Below are 19740 nucleotides of genomic sequence, written 5' to 3' on the forward strand. Positions count from 1 at the left end.
AAAAGCCGGGGAGCTGAGAAGTTACCCGCAGCAAGACCATCACGGGGCCGAATAATGATCTTGAAATCGTCGCGCGGAAGCCGTGGTTGGTTAGAGCCGACAGACTGCTTTGCTAGGCGTCGGCCGTTGCGGAGACAGCTCTTACGTGCGGTAAGTCATCGCCGCCAGCAGCGTTCACGTCAACGCCGACAGCCGTAGAGCCGCCAGCTGCGTTCGCGTTGGAAGTCCTGGCAAGATCTTGCTTGCGCTTCTTGTCGATCTTGGTTATCCAGTCGGTCTGGCTTTCAAATTCTTCTGGGGTGATATCCGTACCTTCTACCACGTCCACGGCACGAACGGAGAGCAGGCCCTGTGCCATGAGGAATGTATCGGTAGCTAAGTCATCGTCCCGGAAGCCACGGGACATGCGCACACGGTCGGCTTCTGGGGAGAGGAGATCGCCCTTCTTTCCAGTGGTGGCTATAAAACCAGCGCACAATAAAGCACGAAGGCTCCTTTGCCCTGCAACCGTGTTGTCATGTTCTATCGACTGTGACAGCGGATACATGGTGTCAGAAGTGGGATGCCACCGACCAACAAGATGGAATTCCTAAAGCCACCGGAGCCGCTGCGTGTGACAGGGGACATCAGCAAGCACTGGGAGCTCTTTAAACAGAAGTTTGAGCTCTTCTTAACTGCATCGGAGCCAACCGAAAAACCTCGACCAGAGTCTGCGAAGGCCGCGCTGCTCTTGAGCATCGCAGGTGAGGAAGGCATCGCAATCTACAACACGTTTACCTTTGCGGATGGCGAGAACAAGCTCGACTATGCGACGGTGGTGAAAAAGTTTGAAGAATACTGTGCTGCCCAACGGAACGAAGTCCACGAGCGGTATATCTTCAGGAAACGGATGCAAGATTCCGGTGAGCCCTTTGAACATTTTTGCGTGATTTGAAGACTCAAGCCCATTCATGCAATTTCGGCTCATTGACGGAGTCAATGATTAGAGACCAAATAGTTTTTGGCACCAGTGATAGCAAAGTACAAGAGAAGTTGCTCGCAGACAGCCAGCTCACCCTCAAAAAAGCAGAAGGAATCTGCAAAGCCGCTGAGAGCGCAGCTGAACACCAAAAGATATGGAATGAGCGCCAGCAGCAAACGGTGGACTTGGTGCGAAAGGAAAGCCCGTTTTTGGGTAAAGCGCAATCAAAGCAATTCAAGTGCAGAAAATGCGGCCGAACTCATGCGCCGCGAAGCTGCCCAGCGTTCGGACGTACATGCAGAAAGTGTCAAGCAAGGAACCATTTCGCGGTCTGCTGCAAGGCAAATAATCAGGTGGACGCACTGCAAGAATCCGAAGAAGACTTTAACGTACTCGACGTGTCGGTTAGCAGCGTCAGCAGTCGACGTGAATGGACCGTTGAAGTATGCATGAACAGTTTGCTGGTGAAGTTGAAAGTGGACACGGGATCCCAAGCTAACCTGTTGCCCTTCGGTCTTTACAGGAAGATGAATCCCAAGCCATCATTAATGCTGAGTAGTGTGATCCTGAGATCGTATGGCGGCGGCATTATCAAACATATGGGTGTCCTCAGAACTCAAGTGGAGCTGAATAACCGAAAGAGCGTTTGCAACTTTTTTGTAGTGCGCAAAGGAAATCAAGCAATCCTTGGTCTTGAAGCAAGCGAAGAACTGGGTCTTCTGCCGCGGGAAGTTCACAACGTAACAGTGAACAGTTCTGATAAAGTCATTCACGATTACCAACACCTGTTCAGCGGCACAGGCTGTGTTCGACGCGAATACCGCATGGCCCTGAGCGAAGGCGCCACACCTGTTGTCCAAACAGCGAGACGGGTACCTCTGGCTCTGCGAGAACCGCTTCGGCTAGAACTTGAACGCATGGAAAAGGCTGGGATCATCACAAAAGTCACAGAAGCCACAGACTGGGTGAGTCCTCTCGTTATCGTTCGCAAAAAAGACGGCAATATCCGAGTGTGCATGGACCCTAGAAAGATAAACGAATGCATTAAGCGAGAACACTACGAAATGCCAAGGCGAGAAGATATAGAATCCGAGCTAGCGGGCGCAACAGTGTACTCCAGACTTGACGAAAACTCGGGGTTCCATCAGATCCCATTGCACGAAGAAACCTCCAGGATTTGTACTTTTGCAACACCGTTCGGTCGATATCGTTTTTTACGGATGCCTTTCGGTATTTCGTCGGCATCTGAAGTGTTTCAGAAAACACTAAATGAAGTTTTTGAATCTCTTCCCGGCGTGAAAGTGTACGTCGACGACATACTAGTCTGGGGCACTTCCCGGCAGGAGCACGACGTACGCCTTCGGTCAGCTCTGCAAGCAGCTGAGCAGGCCGGTCTCACATTTAATCGTGAGAAGTGCACAGTTGGCGTTCAAGAAATTGAGTTCTTGGGCGACGTTATCAGTGCAGAAGGTATAAAACCGAGCCCTTCACTAGTGAAAAGTATGTTGGAAATGCCCGCCCCCTCTGACAAATCGGGAGTTCTGCGAATGCTGGGGGTCGCAAACTACTTTGTAAAATTTTTACCCACGCTGGCGGAAAGGACGACTCTTCTCAGGAGCCTAATCAGACAAGATGCAGTTTTTGAATGGACAGATAACCATGCGAGTGAATGGAAACTGCTATGCTATAGCATGAGCCAACAACCGCTCCTGTCAATGTTTGACCCCAAAAAACCAACAAAAGTGTCCTGTGATGCATCACAGAATGGGATTGCTGCAGCTTTAATGCAGTGTCATAGCGATTCCTGGAAACCCGTGGCTTATGCTTCCAAAGTGCTCACTGACGCGCAGCAGCGGTACTCTCAAATAGAGAAGGAAGCACTGGCTATCGTATACGGGTGCAAAAAGTTTCACCACTTCGTCTACGGCCGGCAGGTTATTGTGGAAACAGACCACCGCCCATTAGTTGCCATCCGCAAAAAAGCAGTTGGCGATATGCCGCCAAGGCTGCAGCGGTTTTTTCTTAGGCTGATGCGTTATGAGATCACAATATTCTTCGTTCCAGGAAAAAAACTTCTGCTCGCCGACATGCTATCAAGGGCCCCCGCCGAGGACGATAAGAGCATCCAGAGCGATGACGTGGAAGTTCATGCCGTAAGTGTGGTTTGCTCACTTGTCAGCGACGACACGTGGAAGCGACTGGCCGTAGAGACGAGGAACGATCCTTATCTGAGCTCCGTTCTAAAATGCCTAAGTAATGGTATTCCTATCGAAGGGCCGCTGAAGTCAAGCGAGGGCGAACTGTCCGAAGTTAGAGGCGTCCTGCTAAAAGGCTGCAAGGTTATAATACCAACTACTTTACAACGGGAAATGTTAGAAAAAATACATCATGGTCATATGGGCATTAATAAGAACAAACTCAGGGCACGGCGTCTAGTTTTCTGGCCTGGAATGAACTCGGACATTGAGGCGTTTGTCAAGAAGTGTAGCGTATGTATGCAGTACGCCTACAGCCAACCAAGAGAGCCATTGAAAATGCGTCCTGTGCCTGAAAAGCCCTGGTACCGAGTGGGCATCGACATCTTCCAGTATGGTAGGAAATCCTACTTGTGTTTATACGATGCGTTGTCAAACTTCCCCGAAGTAGAACTGCTTAACGACTTGTCAGCGAGGAGTGTCATAGAGTCAACTAGCTCCATTTTTGCACGATACGGCATACCAATGGAGGTATGCACAGACAATGGTCCGCAGTTCGCATGTAACGACTTCGCTGCCTTTGCAAAGCGATATGATTTCAAACACACCACCTCGAGTCCACGATTCCCTCAATCAAATGGTCTCGCGGAGAAGGGTGTGCAAATTGTAAAGCGCATCCTAAAGAAAACCACCGAACTTAAACAAGATTTTTGGTTGGGACTTCTTGCTTACAGGACCACACCTTTAGAGTGCGGTCGAACCCCTGCAGAGATCCTCCAAGGCCGCGAGCTTCGCACCACATTGCCGGACTTGCGCTGTAGTGCCAACTACCAGGTGTACAAGCATCGCCAGACCGAAAGCCTCAAGCGGCCGTTGGCTCCACTGCAGAAAGGTGACGTCGTTCGGGTGAGGCAGAACACGTGGTCACCGAAAGCTCGGATCTTGCGTCAGTCCAGGTTTCCCAGGTCGTACGACGTACTCACCGAAGGTGGAAGAGTTCTGCGACGCAACCGGCGGCACCTGCTACCGACCAGTGAACCCTTTGAGCGGGAGCTGCCGGACTTCGTCGACGACGAAAACAGCTCGGACAATTCGGCAACCTCGGCCCGCACTGGTCCACCGCAGTCGCGTACTATCATGCCACAGCTCGGCACAGCGCCTCCAACGCAGGATCCCCCGCGCACTGCCTCGCCAGCACCAGCACTAAGGAGATCAACAAGACAAATAGCACCACCTCGGTGGCTCTCGTACAACAAGGACTTTGTACAGGTGCCCTAAATTTCCAATGCAAGTGAAGTCAACAAGGCGTCTGTACAAGGGCCATACACCATTCAGATTTGTTTGTAACAGAGTTTTCTTCTCTTTTCTCTTTTCCTCTTCTTTCTTTTTTTTTTTTTTTTTTTTTTTTCCAAACGACGGAGGATGTATCGGTAGCTAAGTCATCGTCCCGGAAGCCACGGGACATGCGCACACAGTCGGCTTCTGGGGAGAGGAGGTCGCCCTTCTTTCCAGTGGTGGCTATAAAACCAGCGCACAATAAAGCACGAAGGCTCCTTTGCCCTGCAACCGTGTTGTCATGTTCTATCGACTGTGACAGCCGATACAAGGAACCTATAGTCCGTGCCGGTGGCGGCGCCGGCCGCCTCGGCTGAGGTTAGGCTTAGCGAGACGGGCGGGCGAGGCTAGATGAAAAGCGCCGAGAAAGTAGAAAATACTTCAGTTCTTGCCTTGAAAGTGGTTTCGATCGATGTTGGAGCACTTGCGTTGCCAGTTATGATGAGTGAAAGGTTGATCCAAGCGAAATTTTCGGCCAGCCAACGTACTTTGACAGGAGCCCATGTGAGCCACGCCTAACTCTTTGACTGAACGCCGCGTTCCTCCCTTCGAGGAAAGGAAATGACGCAGTATCTGTCACATATCTGTGCGGACACCTGAACCGCGCCATAAGAGAGGGGAGGAACGGGAGAGTGAAAGAAGTTCCCTTACAGCGCGGTTCATTAGTCCGCCGAGATATGTGAGACAGATACTGCGCCATTTCCTTTCCTCAAAACCAAATCAACCAATTTATGCTTAGGGCTACTCTGCTAGTATACCCAGTAAGGAAGGGTGGCAGCCAAGACGACATAGGGTGATGCTTATTCCACACTTCAGCGCCAAGTGCATGAAAACAATCTCGGTCCCCGATATGATTGCTGCACACACAACAGCGTGCGCTCGCCTTTTTCGTACATTCTCAGTGTAGTCATGATTATCGCAGCTTCTGTGGTCAAAGCAATGCTTGCGGCAAGCTCTGTCACGAACGACTACCTTTAGGCACTAATAAACCGCCTTAGGATAAGCATAAAAAGCTTGCCGCTGTTGCCGCCACAATATATGTTCAAAATAAGCTTCGAGCAACTCGTCCAGAAAAACAATTAAAAAGCAAATAACTCGATTTCCATCCTTTTAGGCCGTAAAACGTTTTTACAGAACCATCAGTTCCTGCATTAAGGAGAGCTCCGTGACCACATCTGTAGCCTGAGGTTGACTCCATCGCCACTGGCTCTAGTGAAGAAGCTCGCGCCCACGTAGTACACGGCCTGAAAACGAGGTCTTTCCCTATTATGTGTCACGCTGGCCAAGAAGTTAAGGCAACAAACCTCGACAACATTTATGCAAGGCAGATTCCGCTAGGTGGCGCCGCCCTGGTTAGCTGGCTGCCTACCGCGCTCTGCTTTAACCTGCCCCTGGCCTGGTCCAGGGCCTCGCCCGCCCCTGGATTTACACTCCATCGCTTCAGGAAGGCTCCCGGAGCACGTGAAAACCATCGGCATCACGGCCCGCTGCCGAACTGGCCCTCCAAGCGTCTCCAAAACTGTGAAGCGGCGCGGCGCCTCGCTAAACCTAACGCGCCGCGCCTCCACCGCCGCAATGCAGCGTCTGACCAAGCCCCTGCAGCCCAGACCCACCGATGCCGCCACCGCGGGTCCTGTTCCAACCACGTCGACAGCCGTCTCTCAAACGGGTACGTTCAACGCCGCCCACGCAACCGATCACATTCCTGCCGCACTGCACGCCTTGAGCGACGCTGGGAGCACCGGATCGACGGCCGCGGCGCAGCCGGCAGCGTTCGTCGGCGGCGCAACGTCCACACCTAGCCAACTCCACGCTACAAGGGACGCCAAGGGCTTCGGGGCCATAGACGCGTCGCAGCCGGCTGCGTTCGTCGCCGCCGCTGGAGCCGCTGCACCTACTCCAGCCAAAGGTCCCACTGACACCAAGACCTCAAGCCCGACACCCGCGTCGCACACTGAGACTCCGGCTGAGGACTCAGACATGGACCTTACGACGTCCCCGGCAGACGACACTCCTTCCCAGGAAATCGGCTGGACCACCATCGGTGCAAACCGTAAGCCTGCCACCGCAGCCCGACCCCGCGCCGAGCTCATCACAGTTGCCATCCAGCTTCCCCCTGGAACCCTCACCCCCAAGCTACCTCTCTACGACGTACTCGCCGCAGTCGCCTCCGCTGCTCAACTTTCCTCGAAGACCAGTGCCGACATCACCCTTCAGGCCAAGACAGCCCAAAGCCTTGTGTTTCTAAAGACTCATTCTCCTCTCACCGCCCACCTCCTACTCTCTGTCACGCATCTTCAGATTCATGGTAAGCCTGTCACCATCAAAACTTACACCCCCCATCCTCCCATCTCATGCCTCGGCGTCATCCATAACGTCGGGGGCCACTTCACTCCTGATGACCTCATGCATGACCTGGAATCTTTCAAAACAGATATTCTCGCTGCTCGCATGATGGGATCCACTCAATCAGTGCTCATAACGTTCGCTGGCACCGTCATCCCCCACTTTGTTTATTTCAAACGCGTTGCCTTCCGGTGCCGTCCTCATAACCCTAAGCCTCCCACCTGCACCCGTTGTCTCACTCTAGGCCATCGCGCCCACCAGTGCCCCCAGCACAGCGTTCCGGCCAAGTGCCGTCGCTGTGCTGCTCCTCTACCCGCTGACCCTTCCGCTCATGTGTGTGCCCAGCCCTGGTGCGTTCATTGCCAGGTGAACACCCACCCCTCCCTCGACCCCACTTGCCCCTTCATCCTTGCTAAGCAACGCGAGTGTGCTAAAGCTGCATACCTCCGACGCCTAGCTTTGCGCCGGGCCACTCAACCCACCAACCCTCCCCCCTCCTCCTCCTCCTCCTCCTCCTCCTCTAATCATGAATCTCCATCATCTCCGATCACGTCACCACCAGGCTCCTATGCCGCCATAGTTAAAGGATCCTCGGTGCCAGCGTCCCTCTCTTCCACTACACCACCCTCTCCATCCTTGACTGACGAGAACCGCTCCTTCGACCTCCGGCTCGCAATGCTGGAACGCCAGCAGCGAGAGCAGCAGCGCATTTCCCACGATCTACAACAGCAGATACATGCCTTGACTCAAACCCTCCAGACAACCACCTCCTCTCTTACCTCCCAGCTTAGCAAGCTAAATGAGCACCTTGCCACGTTCACCACTCCTTCCTCCAGCGCCCAGGTCGCCCCTTTGGCTGACCTTGTAGAAACCACCACACAGGCACATCACACTCGCTTGGTTCAGCTGGAAACTTCGGTTCTCCAGATCCTTACCACCCTCCAAGCACAATCAAAGCAATTGGAATCCTTTGCATCTATGCTTCAATCCGTCCATGAGTCACTGCCCCCGGCAAAAAAGAAGGAACGCGTACCATCGCGTTCCTCTCCTCTATCATAATGGCGTTTGGCGAGGACCTCGAGATTGTGCAGTGGAACTGCCGAAATCTTTGTCACAATAAGACCCCCCTCCACCAGTATCTACTCACCCGCCCCTCCCTACCTCATTTTCTCCTTCTCCAGGAGACCCGGACGGCCCGCAATGTCCCAGGCTACCGCGCCTACCATGCCACTACGGCCACACCACTTGCGTCTATTTATGTACGCAGTGACGTGCTCGTAGAGCAAATTGACATCCCCTCCACCCTCCTTAAATATTTATTTGGTGTGGTTTATTACCACCCTTCTTCCCGCATCTCACTCGTCCTTTTGTCTTTTTACAACCCCCCTGTCACTTCCTCTTTATTCTCTGCTCTGGGCAAATTCCTTCACTCTCTTTCTTCTACCTCCCATCTCCTCTTTGGTGGTGACTTTAATGCCCCTCACACACTCTGGGGCTACCCACAAACCCTCAAACCCGGCCGCCTCCTCCATTGTCTGGCCCAGGAACGCCACCTCACCCTTCTTAATACTCCTGGCTCTCCTACTCGAGCGGGCACTGCCTCACAACGCCCTACGACACCCGACCTCACTTTCTCTCGGGGTTCACTTTCCTTTCACTGGCAGGTGACAGCCGAAACTCTTCTAAGTGACCACTTTCTCATCCATATCACCACCTCTCTCTCCCACATCCCTCGCTGTCATCCGATTATTCACACTGACTGGCATGCTTTTCGCACTAATCTCGCCTCCGACTCCTTTCAATCCTACGACGACTGGACGTCGCGCATCTCTGCAGCGCTCACGTCCAGTAGCCGTCGCGTTCGCTCTCGTTACCCAATCCAAGACCCAGATCCTCACCTTCTCCGTTTATGGCGTCGCCGTAAACGTCTTCAACGCTCCTTTCGCTCCCAACCACACAATGCCCAACTTTCCTCCCGGATCACTGCTTTGCGGGCCGAGATCGTCGCCCACTGCGCCTCCCTCGAGCACTCTCGTTGGAGTGCTCTTTGTGACCGTCTTGACTCTGCATTGCACTCGCGATCCACATGGTCTCTCTTCAAATCCCTCCTTGGCACTAAGCCTGCCCTTGCTCCCACTCTAGCTAAAGCCCTCACTCAAGGAACTCCCTCCGATGTTTTTGATCAGCTCGCCTCTCTCTATCTCCCGCCCCCTCTGGCACCCTCCTACCCGGTGTACTGCGGTGGACCTAACCCCGATCTGGACCAATCCTTCACTCTCCGGGAGCTCGAATCGGCTCTGGCTGCTAATGCTACACGCTCGGCTCCCGGTGAGGATGCCATTACATACACCACACTTCGCAACCTTCCTGACTGCGCCAAAGAATTCCTCCTTAAAACCTACAATGATGCATGGGACAGCGGCTGCCTGCCCAGCTCCTGGACCTCCTCCCTCATTTCTATGATTCCAAAGCCGGGCAAGCCTCCCTCTCTCTCTAACCTCCGCCCAATCTCCCTGACATCATGTGTTGGTAAGACCCTTGAGCGAATGGCCCTGACTCGCCTCTCTAATTTTCTCGAGACGAGGGAGTTCTTCCCTCATTCTCTCATCGGCTTCCGACGCCACGTCTGTGCACAGGACATGTTTCTGGTTCTCCAGCACACGTTTCTGTCACCTACCCCCACTCAAATTCACGCCCTTGTGACCGTCGATGTTCGCAAAGCCTTCGACGGTGTTTGCCACGACCACATCCTTTCCCAACTCGCCTCCCTAGACTGTGGCTCCCGCATGTACTGTTATATCCGCTCATTCCTCTCTAAACGTGTCGCTCGCTTTCGAGTCGACACCTATCTGTCCGACCCCCACAACCTCACCCGAGGCACTCCTCAAGGTGCGGTTCTCTCTCCTACCCTTTTCAATCTTGCTATGGCCCCTCTCGCCTCCCAGCTAGCTGAAATTCCCGACCTGCATCATATATTTTACGCCGATGACATCACTCTCTGGTGTTCATCTGGCTCTCCCGGTCACGTACAGGACACCCTGCAACGTGGCCTAGATCTCATCGACTCCTTTCTCACCACCGCTGGCCTCTCTCCTGCTCCTGAGAAATCCGAGCTTCTCCTTCTCAGCCATTCCTCCTACCAGCGCTCACACAACCACTTCGTCTCTCTCCACCTTTCTGGCTCTCCCATTCCTGTCGTCACACAGTGCAAAGTTCTTGGCTTCCCTTTGCATGCGGCTAAGAATGTGCAATCCCTTCACCGCGCTGTCACCACCTGCCACTCTGTAACTCACCTCCTGCGGCGCGTGGTCACTCGACGCTCAGGTCTCCACGAGGCTCACGCGTGCCGAGTTGCCCACGCGCTGGCCCTCAACAAGGTCTTGTACTTTGCACCCTACGCTTCCTTCACTCAGACTCAACTTAACGCTCTCGAGACTGCTCTTGTGGGCCTCTACAAGGCAGCTCTCAACCTTCCTATCACTACCTCTACCACTAAGCTCTTTGCCACAGGCCTCTTCCATCCTCTTCGTTCTCTTCTCAGTCTCCATCGTGACTCGCAGCTTGCCCGGCTTTCCCTTACCCGTCAGGGTCAGTGGTTATTGACTCAAGCGGGTATCTCGCCCATTCCAATCTCCCCGTTTACCTCTCCTATTCCCACCCCGGCCCCCAATCTTCGTATCCTTCCCCTCCCGACCAACATGTCCCCCGTCCTGCACGCCGGACGTCGTCATGCGGCCGCACAGCACCATTCCCCTCTCTTTGATACCCAGGGTGTAGCTTACACGGATGCCTCCTTCGTGGCTCCTCGAGGTTCCTGCGGCTACGCCCTGTACCATCCACACCTCCCTGCTCCTGAAACCCACACCAGCGGGCCGTATCTACACCCTCCAGACGCATTGTCCCTCGAGGTCCTCGCCATTGCGCATGCCCTCCAGTCATTTTCCCTCCTTCCCTCTCTCCAAGAGTACACAGTCTATTCGGACTCACAAGCCGCTATACACCACATACAGAAACGCACCCTGACCCCTTCTCTCCAACAGGAGGTCGAACGAGCGGTCTCCGCACTGCAGCCTTCCATCGTTTTCCTCCGCTGGGTCCCTGGGCATTCAGGGATTGACGGCAATGAGCTGGCTCATCAGCTCGCCCGCGACACACTTTTCCGGGCACCGTTGATCCCCTGGCCCAAGCCCTCGGAGGACGGTGGGAGGCTCACCCTTCGCCGCACCATAAAAGAGGTCTACCTTGAGCTCCGCCTCGACAAACGCCTTTACCCTCCCCCTCATCCATCACTCACGGTGCCGGAGTCTCGCCTTCTTCGGCACATTCAGATGAATGCAGTTATCACCCCGTCCCGCCTCTTCCTCTATCGCTATCGATCGGACCCTTCCTGTCCCAACTGCCCCTGTATCTATGCGGACCTGGCCCATTGCCTATTCTATTGCCCGGCTGCTCAGCAGTCGGGTTCCTTCCCCCCACCCTCTCTATCCATCACCACCTGGCTCGACTGGCTTGGCGCTGAAGGGGAAGAAGAACAGCGGCTTCTGGTCGCCCAGGCGGTCGAAATGCTCGGCCTGTAAATTATGGTTGATTAAAAGTCTTTTACTACTACTACTACTACTATGCAAGGCGAATATGTGTAACTCCTAGACAGTGTTTCGAGGTACGGGCTGTGGAGTCGGTGAATCTTAGGAATTGGGTCTTTATTCAGAGAATGTGACACAAAAGAAAAGAGGGCCCCAAGCCCTTGGAAGGTACAGACTGGCAGCACGAGCAGCTGCTCTCTTCCGCTGCTGGAGGGACTCCCTGTGTTTACTTCCGCTCCATCGAACGCCCTGTCCACGCGACCAACCTGCGCATTCTCGGAAGGAAGCGTCCTTGGGTGCTGACGGTCGCGTTTTGGAACGCCGAACAGGAGCCCCGCGTCCGCGACGAGGCCGGCTACCTGCGCCCACGGTAGGCCAGGACGCTCACGTTGCAAAAAGTTTCCGGGCCCGCAACGCCACAACAGCGTAAGTGCAAGAAATCACGAAACGTTATCAAGACAACGCACAAAGAACTAGTTTGCTGAACCCTGCTTTACGCTCTGACATTCTAGGCAGGAATACATTAGTCATCGTCATCAGATTGATTAGCGAAACTCTGCATATTCACTTGTTCTCCACTTGTGATAAGCACGTTCGTTTTTAAAAAAGATAACTACTGAGCCATATAAAGCACGGATAAGAGACGCTTGTGTTATTTTGTTAGGACAGCGCACCCTGAGAATGGTTTTAAGCGTGTATTAAAATCATACCGTTTCCAAATGCCGTAAACCTGGAAGAAGGCGTTTCGGCAGCAGCACTTGAAAGCCCTCCTCGCATAGAAAGCTTCAAGCCTCCGGACCAGCAGCCTGAAACGAAAACAACGGTGGCAGTGCACGGCTCACTTTTGGGAGCTGATTTACGCAGGTGTGCATATATCGACACGTCGACGAAACCCGGCTCAGAATCGTCGCATCAGCAGCGCAGCTGTGCTTCTACATATCTATGGCTGTGGCTACACAGGCGCTCAGTCTTGATTATATTCTTCGCACTATCCATCCTTGCCTGCTGCTATGCCTGGACGAAGAGTATATTGCATGGCTGCCGCGGCTGCGCCAACTGCCGCTTAACGACATCGAAAGTGCCATCTCTCATGCTGTGCAACAAGCTGAGAATGACGAAGGCTGCCTCTGGCGCATAGCCTGGCTGCGCTGCTGGCTGTTGCCGCTGCAGCGCCTGGAGGGATGGCGGATCTACTCCCTCATTGTTTCGCTGGAGTGAAACAAGTGTCTCGAGTTGCTGGAGCTTATGGCAGCTGCGCTTCGACCTGGTAACCGACAACCTACGCCCGTATGCAGAATGCACAGAAGAGGATTCGCTGCCTGCACGCTGACCGAACATCAGGATCACCTGTCCCATGATCAACGCGCCGTTTACGTTGTCTTGCGGCCGGGGTGGCGTTTCTTGGCAGTCCACTACATGGGATTCAACAATCAACAGCGAGTGCTAGCCACTCTGCGTGAAGCGCTGGGTTACGGTCCTCGGCAGATCGAGAGCCTAGTTGCCATCCTCGACGATGTCTTCTGCGTCATGGATGAGTTCGAGCGCGACCGCGAGCGCTTGGCGTAACCGCAGCTCGAGCTATGGCTCAAACGGCCCACACATTTTGCGACGGATTTTCGTCGTGGAACCTATGTGGGTGCTTTGGCAGAAGGTAAGTACAGCTTGGTCTCTTGGAGCCCATTTTTCTAGGAAATCTTAACGACTTGAAAAATATTCAAGGCAAAAAGACTTTTGAACATCACCGCGGTTCTTCTGAGCGCAGGGTTGAAATTCTTAATCTGATAACATTACGATCTGTATTAGACGGTCTTTCTACTGTTATAAACTTTCTACGGAGTGCGCATGAAATTTTGTAGGGGCGGAAACCTTGAATTCACCTGCAATTGCTCATTCGCTGCAGGAACATGGGCTTTCGGCAGTTACCCTAAACAACATTCAGTTTCCATCACTGAGTGGCCTAATGCATTTTTCGAGGGTCTGACAGTTTGCCTGTACCTTTAGAAATTTCCAGAATGGCATTGCGTGTAAAAACTTTAGGGCTCCCCGATTAGTTCTCGTGGACCGCAAGCGCGAGACTTCGTCCCTTCCTAGATAAATATTTTATCTTATTCAATGCCTCAAAACGAACTCTTCGAAGAAAGTCAATATCGAGATAGCACGTGCAAGAGAATTAACCTAAAAGTTCTGCCGCTGGACTTTATCGCCAATTTTTGGGCAAGAATAGCAAAAGAAATGCTCTTCGACTTTATAAGGCTGTCGTATCCGTCGTCCGGATCGCCGAGCTAAGTTCACCACCTGGTGTTACATACATAGTGCCCCAGCTAACTTAAGCCCCGGTTTAAAAGCATGCCGTGGCTCTCTCTAACACAACGTGATGAAATGCATGCTGCTGGATGTTGTGTGGAACAAGTCTAACTACTGATCTCCGCTTTTCAATTGCACATGCAATAAAGAATAATTAAGCAACTTCGCAAGCAATGAAGCTGGGCGAAAAAATCTCATGAGAAAGTTGCAGAATGGCCCCAAAACATCCGACTGAACAGTTTCAAACTTTAGATAAAGTGCAAACAAGATTCTTTTTTTTTTCTCTCTCTCTGCGGATACCAGCGATATAGGAAAAAATACCCCGTGGCACACCACTTGCCCGCCGCTGTCGCAGTACTCTCAAAAATTCCGCCTACACACGAACTGCTCATTGGCCGGGTGCGCTGCCGCTGAAAAGGTGACACGGCTGCAACGTTGGCGCCGGCTGTGCGATTTACCCCAGCGCAAGCGATGCCGGCTGCGCCTGCTTATCGCTATCATGACGCGCTATAAATGAAGCATACCGCAGGTGAAAATCGCACAGCCAGCTCCTGCGTCATTGCCCTGCCGCCTTTTAAGCGGCAGCGGACCGGCCTGAAAGATTAACTCGTTTCAACGCCGAATATTTGAGAGCACTGCAATAGCGGTGCGCAAGCGGTTATATGCGGTATTTCCTTGCATTTGGGGGGGGAAAAATTTAATTGGTAAAAGATGTTAATTTACAAATGAATGTTTGTGGAGCGTTCTAAAACTTCACTGCTTGCTAATTTGGAAAATTAATCGTGACCAAATATGCTATTCAGCACAATCCAAGAAAGTGACTTGCTGTACACGATAGCAACCAAAAGCACTTGTTTGCGTCGTATGAGAGTGCTGCGACATACTTTCAAGCCCTGGCTAAAGTTAAGTGCACGAAAAGCCATTTACAATATAATAAGCAGGAGAAGCAGCGAAACGTATGCCAATGAGCTTTCACTTTCACACAGACAAAAACTCAGCAGATGGCTTAGGATGTCTAAGCGATGAATGTCGTGCGATGACACTACTTACGCTGAGTGCATAAGCTGCTTACGTGCTAAAGGCATTATACCTAAATGAATTTACGACAAAAAGCCTTGCACCTAAAGGGCTTTACTCAGAAGGCCTTCGACTTATAGGCGTTTAGCACGAAGGAATTTTGCTTGAAGGGATTTGCCCCGGTGAAGGTCCACCAGCAGTATACGCATGGCAGGTTGCCCACAACCCAGTGGGCAGGAGGGCGCCTGCCGGAGTGCAGACTTCAGGCACGTAGTACATATGTCCGATGTGAGAAAATGCGCCTAGTGGTGCTACTGCAGTAAAACTCCGAGCTTGCAACTGCCTTCCACGCCGAGAATCTTATCTACTTGTGGTCTCTGTCTTGCTAGGTAATTGCAATTAAAATTGTGAAATAATCATTTCAAACAACCTTTGCAAGACACTGACGCATATGCCATTTGTTCATTCAACTACTTCGCAATTTCTTATAAACAAACCCCTTTTCGGGTGAAGGCGTTTGTTCTTTCGCATGCTTCCTCCAAAGCAATGCACAGATAAAATGCAAAACTGAAAGTGATACAACTTGTTGAGGATGTTCTGCAATGACGATAGCTTAGTTTCTTTCTCCTTCCAACTGCAGCGGCTGGCGCGTTGACCTGCAATGAGTGCGGCTACAATTTCTCATCGCGGCTAAAACGGGACTGGCACCAGTGGCGCGAACGTCCCTAGGTACAAGTACAGCAGCAGTGTTGGATCGCCGAGAACGACTTCTCTTCGCCATGGACAGACAGTACGAGCTCCCTCTGCTCGGGCCGAGCATTAGAGCTACACGGGATTCATCAACAGCTTTTATTTTTGCAGTCATGACGATGATGTTTGTGAAATAAAGTTTTGTTTTTAGCCAGCCTTTCTCTCTGTACGAAAGTCGGATTGTTGCTGAAACATGTGAGGTCAGCAAGGAGGAATACCTTCGCTCAGATCAGTTACGCTCGCCGCTAGCGCGTCATTCTAAAACACGTGTTACGGAGGGAAGGATAAAAAAATTCGAAGGGGCACTTCATCTCCGCCTTACTGACTTAATGCCCTTATATTGAGGTAATGGTTTTACATGCGCAATTCGTCATTTTAACTTGATGTTCATACGTCCCTGGCAGTCCATAAAACTCCTTGAGCATTTGTCCATCGCTTAAGGGATGAGCCTTTGGCCTGCGATGCATTTGCTGCCACTTGCGGGTCTTATACGACCCAAGTTGCTCTTCCCTAGTAACCTCTCGCAAGCCAATGTTTATTTCGCTGTCATGTGACCACCCTAAGGTCAAGTAACCTAGGATGGTTCTTCGAGGGTAGAAGTACTGGAATCACGCCGGTATCGTGAAAGATTAAAGTTTTATTATTTACTGTACAACGAAAAACCACGAATAGACAAAAACCGATATATTGAACTTGCAAATGCGCGTACGACTCGATAATTCCACAACAGAAAGGTTAAGGATTTCACGTGCAAAACCAACATGTTCAAGAACTCTTTTTTACCTAGGACGACACGTATCTGGAATGCACTGGATGCCCAAATTGTTGAATGCCCCACTCTTGATGCGTTCACAGACGCAGTCCTGAGTAAAAAACGAAATGTATTGTAACCTGCTCTGAGCCTGTTCTTGTGCCCCGTGTTCACCTCTTACGCCCTCGACACATTTTCTTTGTTTCTTTTTTCTCCTCAGTCATAATGAAACTCTGTACAAAGAACTGTGCGAATTTTGTCGCTATTGACCATCTGTTACCTTGTGGTGCGCTTTCTTGTGGTGCGCTTTTTTGTCATGTGCATATATTCTGTACGGTCACGCCCACCCACTCCTGCCCAAGACCTTGCATAAGGTTGGCAGTACCTGTAAAATAAATAAATAAATAAAATATGGTGCCGGAGCCAACCTGTTTAGCGATCACGACGCCGACACCGGATTGTCTGCGTAACGTGGCCTATAACGTTGTCTCGTTAGAAAGGAGGCATTTTCAAGGCTAGAAACTTAGAGCAATGTTTTCACCAGTACAGCATAATATACGACAGGAATTGATCGCCACTCTTTATTCTAGCACGTGTTCTGCGTGAGAAGTGATTCAGCGATTGGTTATGTTTCAATACATTGAGAGGACGCGGGAAACGACGAAGACTGGCACCACCAAAGATGGCTGTCAAATGGCGGCTTAATTTAGGGCGGGAGGTAATATTGCTTCGAATAGCAATTTGCACCGACGCTAGCATTATCTTTCCTAGCATTTCGCAACCTGAGCTATCTGTAAACTGTGAAATAATTGCAACACGAATAAAGTTAAAAAGAAATGCTAGCACCAAGGAGCTGCTAATGAGCGATAAATCTAAGCAGATGTGTCGCACAAGTTGCGTTAGCGATGTGTGCTTACGAGTAACATGACGAAAAAAGTGCGCTATCACTTCTTTAGTGACAACATTCCTTTCTTTCTCGATTGTATGTGAACGAAACTTTAAACAGTACGTATGTCTTTTTGCAGTTGGGTAACCTATGCGAAGCAAATTTGGAGAGCTATTTTTTTTCTGCAAAATTCCATAAACATATCTGTACTCTCTTGCGCAATTTCGAACTCTCACTCGTCGCGACATGACATTCAGTAGGCTAAGCGTGGTAAACTATGGATCCTTTAGATACTATCATAACGTTCTAGTTGGGGGCCAAGCACAACTAAATACTTCTCAAACTGCCTTTGAAAAAGTTATTTCACTCTGAATAACAAAGCAGAGAAAAGGGTCAGAGGAAACAGACAGGATTTCTTTTTTGTTTCTTTCTACTAAACGGCAGCTATTAGCGCCGGTCCTGCCTATTTCCTGTGTTCCTTGTCTCGGCGCTGTTATTCCCAGTCAGTATGTACCAGCTATCCCAACTCGCCATCTTACTGAAGTTATTATTCATGGTTCGGTCATTTCCTCTACATCAAACCCAAATACGTAAACTGCTCTTTCTTCCGATGGGACGAAGAGAAAAAACGGAGCGCAGTCAACCTTGGAAAAATTCATTACCTGAGGGCAAGAAAGTATAAAATCATATTCCCTTGGTCGTTGTGTTATATCCCTCATAAAGGTGAAAGTGCTATGGCCAGCAGGCAATCTAACTCTCGAGTCCAAGGACATAAAGATTGGTTTCCGCTCCATGCAGTGGTGCGTGGATGGTCCGTTTAATATATTTTTTTTATTTTTTATTTATGTACATACTGCAGACCATGGTTAGGTCCAAGCAGGAAGGGCAGGTGCACAAAAAGCAAAATTATAGCAACAAAAATACAACAATACAGCAAAGATAATGAAGTAAAACAACAATACAGCAATGCAAGACAAAGCAGAAAAAATACATAATACTCAATATCAAAAAAGATGGCTGAGGAACGCGTCTGATTTTCAGGGTTGATTAGGTTCGGTTAATGAGTTACAGTCGGATATGGTGCGTGGGAAAAAGGAAAACTTGAACGAGTTAGTCCGGGCAATATATGGTTTTAAAAGAGCTTTGTGATAGTGTCGTGTATTCCGTGTTGGCATTGGGGAAAGATAAGTGACGGGCGTGTAACTGAGAAGGCTTTACATTAAAGATTTTACATTAACATTATTTGCAAATAACATCTGAGCAAACGATTTCAACAGGTTCAATTCCAGATATATCTGCAAATAACATCTGAGCAATCGATTGCAACAGGTTCGATTCCAGATGAATAGGCGATGACTCGAGTAGTTCCGGTTTTTGAAGCAGAAACCGGTCCGATCCTTCTAACTACCGTCCGATTTCTTTAACATGCATTGCCTGCAAGCTACCAGAGCACATTATAGATTCGCACGCGGCCTTTCATACAGGGTGTTTCACCTAAGGCTTTCTGCAATTTTTAAAAATAAGCTATTTGAATTAGATGCGCGCTTTTTATGGCATAGCATTGTCAGTGGTGTAGTACATCATAATGCAGCTAAGACGTGCTAACTAGTAGGCTTGTTAACTAATATTAAATAGTTAACTTCTAAACTTTTACCGTTGGGCTCCTTAATTATTGAGAGGCATGTAGCCCAGCGTAAGTAATGTCCATATCCGTTTTTAGAATTTCGAGAACGCGATTATCCTCGGCGCTGTGGCCCAACAAATTTTGGCTATTTCGACGAGTTAGGCTCACTGGAGAGGTTGCTTTGCCTGCAAGCTTCTCAAACCGCATGTATTTTGGCGCGATGTAGGCGAAATTTGTTGGGCCACAGCGCCGAGAATAATCGCGTTCTCGAAATTCTAAACACGGATATGGACATTACTTTCGGTGGGCTGCATGCCTCTCAATAATTAAGGAGCCCAGCGGTAATAGTTTAAAAGTTAACTATTGAATATTGGTTAACAAGCCTGCTAGTTAGCACGTCTTAGCTGCATTATGATGTACTACACCACTGACAATGATATGCCAGAAAAAGCGCGCATCTAATTCAAAAAAGCTTATTTTTAAAAATTGGAGAAAGTCTTAGGTGAAACACCCTGTATAGATTACAACTGCTTCTGTTCCCCCTATCGGTATAGTTTCAGATCCGGTTATTCATGCGAAACCCAACTTTTTCATTTCAGTACCGATGTCAGCCTAAATTTAGATTCGCCATTTCAGACTGATGTCATACACCTGGACTTCTCGAAAGCTTTTGATCGTGTAGCCAATCAGCGCTTTCTAGAAAAACTTTCATGCTTGTGCCTCGATCCCCTGGTTTTTACATGGCTTCGCTGTCTCCTAACTGCTCGTTGTCAGTAGACTGTTAACGATAATGATTAGTCGTCTGCAACTGAGGTTTTGTCCGGTGTCCCACATGGCTCGGTGCTCGGTCCACTCCTATTTTTATTTTCATAACTGACCTTCCTGCTGGAGTGCGTTGTCATCGAACGCGATCCATGTAAGTTCCACCAATTGCTGCTGTCACACTTGCAAACCTGATGTTGATTACTCTTCTCTTTGTATTTTACTA

General features: G+C 50.4%; 2 protein-coding genes across 2 annotated transcripts; both read left to right on the forward strand.

The window, feature by feature from the left end:
* The first annotated feature begins 930 nt into the window (after nt 1-930).
* LOC149327076 (uncharacterized) lies at nt 931-4434 on the forward strand. Its single transcript, XM_089564779.1, has 3 exons — nt 931-1926; nt 3026-3114; nt 3891-4434. The coding sequence occupies exons 1-3, from the start codon at nt 979-981 to the stop codon at nt 4432-4434; spliced, it is 1581 nt and encodes a 526-aa protein (XP_089420905.1). The 5' UTR covers nt 931-978.
* Nucleotides 4435-5683: 1249 nt separating this feature from the next.
* On the forward strand, nt 5684-8571 carry LOC149327077 (uncharacterized). The gene is made up of 2 exons (XM_089564090.1): nt 5684-6799; nt 7082-8571. Exons 1-2 carry the CDS (start codon nt 6067-6069, stop codon nt 7894-7896), a joined length of 1548 nt encoding a protein of 515 aa, XP_089420216.1. The 5' UTR covers nt 5684-6066; the 3' UTR covers nt 7897-8571.
* Nucleotides 8572-19740: the final 11169 nt, after the last annotated feature.

The sequence above is a fragment of the Amblyomma mixtum genome, chromosome 10 (genome assembly GCF_055824585.1).
Source record: "Amblyomma mixtum isolate Tamu chromosome 10, ASM5582458v1, whole genome shotgun sequence".
In the NCBI taxonomy this organism is placed as follows: Eukaryota; Metazoa; Arthropoda; class Arachnida; order Ixodida; family Ixodidae; genus Amblyomma; species Amblyomma mixtum.

Bases quoted from the DNA above. Each gene is read 5' to 3' on its own strand.
- LOC149327076 (XM_089564779.1), top strand. From the start codon at position 979: ATGATTAGAGACCAAATAGTTTTTGGCACCAGTGATAGCAAAGTACAA. The intron at 1,927-3,025 runs GTGAGTCCTCTC...TCTTCGTTCCAG, and splicing joins TCACAGAAGCCACAGACTGG to GAAAAAAACTTCTGCTCGCC. The intron at 3,115-3,890 runs GTAAGTGTGGTT...TCTTGCTTACAG, and splicing joins ATGACGTGGAAGTTCATGCC to GACCACACCTTTAGAGTGCG.
- LOC149327077 (XM_089564090.1), top strand. From the start codon at position 6,067: ATGCAGCGTCTGACCAAGCCCCTGCAGCCCAGACCCACCGATGCCGCC. The intron at 6,800-7,081 runs GTAAGCCTGTCA...GTCTCACTCTAG, and splicing joins CACGCATCTTCAGATTCATG to GCCATCGCGCCCACCAGTGC.